Here is a 4,829-nt window from a genome sequence, read left to right as displayed (position 1 = left end):
CCTGAATAGTCTCTGTTTCCACCTTGGCCCTTCCTCTTCCCCCTGTCATTCCTATTCCCATGAGAAAAGCAGACCAATTTTCCTGAAATGTTTGTAGCTTGAAAATCAAAATCCCGTGCATGACTTCGAGGGGCTGCACGGTCTGTTACTTGCACATTTTCTCCACTCACCTTTAAGGGGCCCAACTGTACTAAGATCTTCCTCATCTCAGTCTTTGCAGTTAACTGTTCTGCAAACTGAAATGCTCTTCTCTGACCCTACAGATTTCAGTTTCTTCCAGACCTCCCCAAGCCCATCCCCCTCAATCTAAATCACACCACAATTTGTGTTTCTATTTATTTGTATAGTATGGGTTTTATCTGACATCTCTGCCCTTTGAAGCTGTATAATGACTACAGGAGGGTTCATAACACCATCCTCTATTTTTGTGCTTATTTGAAATTTACCATAATTAACAGCTTTAAAATGGTCTCTCTGATCCTACAGATTAAAAGCAACAGTTATGCCTACAACTATCTTCGTTTTTCAATTTTTGTATTTTTTTCAATTACGTTCCTTTTCCTAACTTTTTTTTTTTTTGTATTTTTGTTCATTAACCATATTACAACCATAACATGCCAGTATTTTAAATTTCCAAACAATGTGCTATCTGGGTGAAAGGAAATTTCAAGTTAACATCAAACAACCTAAAAGAAAGGTCTGACGTTCAACTGTTCTCTTGCTGTTTTTGCTACTCAGTTCTTTTATTTGAAAGCATTATTATTTACTGAAAAAGACCCTAAACTAGGGATATAAAACTTCCGATCTAGTTTCAGTTTGTCCCTTTGAGTGAACCACTTAAACTTGCTTCTTTTTTTTATAATATAACATAATAGAGAGATTTTTATTTGATTTAATATTCTATGTTCCACAATCTGTATAAGACGAAAAAGGAGGCAAACAATACTAATGCTTACTTTTTAATGAATCAATAACTCAAAGTAACTTTTTTCTCATTCATTAATAAGGTCATAAACTAGGAGTAGTGTTCATACCAGTGGAATCTACAAAGCCAAAAATAGGAACCATTGCATCTCCTTGGGAAGATCTGATACTCTGATTCTTCTCTTTTCTGTTAACATATTTGTGCAACATGCTGTAATACTGTTCCTTTGGATTGTAAGTGTATAGCGATGAAATCTGCTGCCAGTCTTTAATGCTTGGAGTGTTGCATTCCTTTGGATGTGAGGACTCAAAGAAACATCGGATATTTTCTTTGGCCAATTCAGCTGCATGCTCTGTGGCTTGATTTTTAAGGATCTGCTGCTCCTGTTCCAAATAGATTTTCCAAAATTTCAGCTGCAGGAAACTAACTGGAGATAGGCATCGGGTGACGGATGTACAAAGCAGGAGGACGATCATAACAACTGCTATCAGGACCCAGCCCAGCACCTTAGGAAAACATAACAAAATGGCAATTTAGTCACCCTGTTTAAAGAAAAGTTTGAATTCTCAGATAAAAGTTCAAACTACTCAGAGATACAATGCTGAAGAACGAGCAACAATTGTAGGTCTTAATCCCTTAAGAGAAAGGAGTGGCAGTGACCTCTCCAGCCCCTCCATACAACTGCTTGCTTGACAAAAGAGTGTTTCCCCAGGTCACGTTGAGGACCCAAGGAAGAGCTTATATGTCCCTCCCTTGGAACTCAAAACGTGGAATCTGGGCAAATCCAAAGAAACAAGCGTTCATTTCGAAGAGCCTTTTTACCAGCCCAGAAGCAGTATGGGGTGAAGGCTTTAGAGCCAAGCAGACCCATTTTATTGTAACAATTCTGGCTGGACAAACAAGTTGACCCAGACTCAGTGCATTTCCTATAAAGACACTAGAGAATAATAAGGGAAGTAAAGGGCCCAGCGCGGCGTCTGGCACAGAGTGACTGGGTGCCTGACACTATCCGAGTGCCTTCCTCCTTTTCCTTACTTTTATTTCAGTATTCGCCTATCAGGCTCTTCAGACGCCAATAGTCCTCTTCCTTTGTCTCCAGGTGTGGATGGTCTGAGAAAGGGCACGGATTTTACCTCTCCCTCCCCCCAGGAGCCTGCCCCTCTCCAGTCCTCGTCCAGCGCGGGAGCCTGACCTGCGACTGGGCTTTGAGCTCCTTGTGCAACTCCTGCACCTCGGGCACCTGGGCTTGCCCGCAGGGCACCAGCGGCATCTGGACCTCGCAGCGGGAGTCGCGGCCGGGACACAGGCGCCGCGCCTGGAACGCGCTCCCGCTAGCCGCGCACTCGTAGAAGGTGCCCCCCAGCAGCGCCACCGCCACCCAAGTGAGCGGTGCAACCGCGGCGGCCGCGCTGAGCTGCGCGCACACCACAAAGGTCCGCAGCCCCCCGCCGCAGCCCGGCCGGGCGCAGCAGCCGGTCAGCAGGCGCCAGGTGCGCGCGTTCAGCACGTAGCCCAGCAGGAAGAGCGCCAGCGCCGGCACCAGCAGGAAGACCAGACCGTAGGGCAGGTTCCAGGCGGCGTTGCACGGGCACTGGAACACCGCGGTGGAGAAGATGCGCTCCCCGCCAGCGGTCAGCAGGCTCACCAGGCCGTAGCCCAGCGCGCTGTGATGCTTGAGGTGCAGGTCCAGCACCGTCCGAAACTTCTCCATGGCGCTCCTATCTCAGGGCTCCAGAGACAGGTCCAGAGGCTTCTGCCTCTTCGCGGCCCAGCTCCTGGAATGATTTGGGGAGTCTTGGGGTCTGGGGTTTCCTGTGCTTTGCTAATCAGCTTTTTCCGAAAAAAGGAATAGGGCTTCTCTGGACTGAGCTTTCGCTTTCTTATTTCAGCCAAACTAGCTGTGGCAGACCCAATCACAGGCACCATTGACTTCTCTGGTGCCCAACCCCCGCCCCCAGAAGAGGACGTACTGGTGACCCTTCCCCAGGGACTGCCTGAAGATAGGCCCTGTTCCGTTGAAACCTTTGTTTACTTCCAACTGATAAGCAACCAGGGGACTTTCCTTACCTTTCATGACCCTACGCAGTCATCCAATGGATAGAATACTTTGCATTTGGGCAAACTGGGAAAAATACTGGATTTTTATCACTGCAGCCACCCTGGATTCTAAACCAACTCCCAGTCAGACCAAAGAGTCGCCGCCCCCCGCCCCCCGCTGCCGCAAACCCCTATCATTTACAGGAAGCATTATTCAAGAACAAATTTCCAGTTTCTCTTTTATAAACTAACCACAAAGCCCAGCCCAAATTCTAGTTTGTCTATGTCCTTCCTGTCCCCCTTCTGGACAGAACTACCCCTGTTCTCTCCTCTGCCTGATCTCTCAAAGGATATTAGCCTGAATGTATTGTATTGACTTCTGCCCCCCGCCCCCCGCCCCCTGAAGGTATGTCCTAACACCAGCAGTGCATGGAAGAGTGTCAAATTCTTACTCAGTGACCCCCAAGTTGATCGGCAGGGGAGGGGGATACGTGGTTGTTCAAGAAACACTAACTGAACCCAAAAAATTTCAAGCTACAGCATCACAGCTGCATCTAACATGCTGTTTCCTCCGTTTTCAATTTTCTCCAAGTAGCGTTCTTCTGACACAAGCTGTAACCACTTCCGTGAAACTGAGCCTTAATCTGTGGTTCTAGAGTGTACTTGAAAGAACATAGGCTCTGAAGTTAGGGGCATTTTGTGTGTGTATGTGTGTGTAATAAGTTAGCTCCTTTATCATTCAGCGTGCTCATTTGTAAAAGCAGAATTATAGTGCTCACTTTCCCAGACTGAGACAAGTAACTTGAGTAGCCTCTACAAAGCACCTTTATACACAAGGGTGTGCCAGTGAACTGGTCACTGCTCTAGCCCATCCACTCGATTTGCCTTATTTATTTGGGAAGAGTAAGTAGCCTACCAAATCCAGTGAATTGTTAGAGAAAGGGGGAGAAACATATCATTTCTTTCTTTAATCCAACTTGCCTTCTTAGGTTGCAACTCCGACCACCAGTGCTGGCACAAAACCACCATTCCATCTCTTGTAGTGAATAGCTATTCTATCTGTGTGAGTGTTTACAAAGATCCCCAGATCAGGGTCCTTTTGTCATGCAGGACAGTAGGGGCCCATTGCTCTGAGATTATACCAGGTACTGCCAGGCTTCCTCTAATTTTGCATCAAAGTTACGTGTTTGAGGCAAATCACTTCTGCTAGGACGATCATCTCTGTAGTCGCACATCTGCAAAAAATCTTCCTTCCTTTTTCACTTGGGTGACTCTCTTCTTACTGCTGCCCTCTTCTTTACTGCCACTTTACTCCTCAGCTGTTGCCTCCCCTTTGACCCTTTCCACACACCATCGTGAACAAATCCCACCATGTCCACAAAGTTTGGACGGATGGCTTTATCCAAATCTCCCTTAATTGTCACTTAACTAAAATGTACCTTCCCATTCTCTTGAGTGAAGTTTATTTATTCTCCCACATTTCTCAAAACAAGAGGGAGGATTGACATTCTCCAATTACTACAACCAAGGCTGGGCTTTTGCCACCACTTCCAATAGTTTATTCTCCAGCAAGGTTCAAGTTCTTCAGCATGACCTCCTTTGTCACATCAGTCCTGCTATCTACTTTCATTCTCTTCATTTATTAAGACTTTGTGCAAGTGACAGCCTTCCTCTTCTTCCCAGCCCTTGTCAAGGATTTGGTTTCAATTATTTTTAGTTACTCTCCCAACCAGAGTAATTCCTTTGTGAACCAGTGATTAATTAGTTTGCTTGTTGATCAGTCATTCATTTAAATGTTTAATAAGCACCCAGAATATGCTAGGTACCTATAAAAACACCTAGTATTATTGGGTACAACAAGGAACAA

The 4,829-nt window shown here is 45.7% G+C and overlaps 1 protein-coding gene across 3 annotated transcripts; it reads right to left on the bottom strand.

The window, feature by feature from the left end:
- Window positions 1-946: 946 nt before the first annotated feature.
- CALHM6 (calcium homeostasis modulator family member 6) lies at window positions 947-3,060 on the bottom strand. 3 transcript variants are annotated; one of them, NM_001258434.1, is given in 3 exon segments: window positions 947-1,431; window positions 2,118-2,700; window positions 2,993-3,060. In NM_001258434.1, coding segments are annotated over 2 exon segments (942 nt in total). In that variant the 5' UTR covers window positions 2,637-2,700; window positions 2,993-3,060; the 3' UTR covers window positions 947-1,008.
- Between the last annotated feature and the right edge of the window lie 1,769 nt (window positions 3,061-4,829).

This window comes from Sus scrofa, chromosome 1 (assembly GCF_054392235.1).
Source record: "Sus scrofa isolate SSC_HxYL_T2T_F1_AM1 chromosome 1, Sscrofa_HxYL_maternal_Yorkshire_Landrace_v2.0, whole genome shotgun sequence".
NCBI lineage: Eukaryota > Metazoa > Chordata > Mammalia > Artiodactyla > Suidae > Sus > Sus scrofa.
Note: the sequence above shows the minus strand (reverse complement) of the source record. Positions and strands in the feature narration are given on the sequence as shown.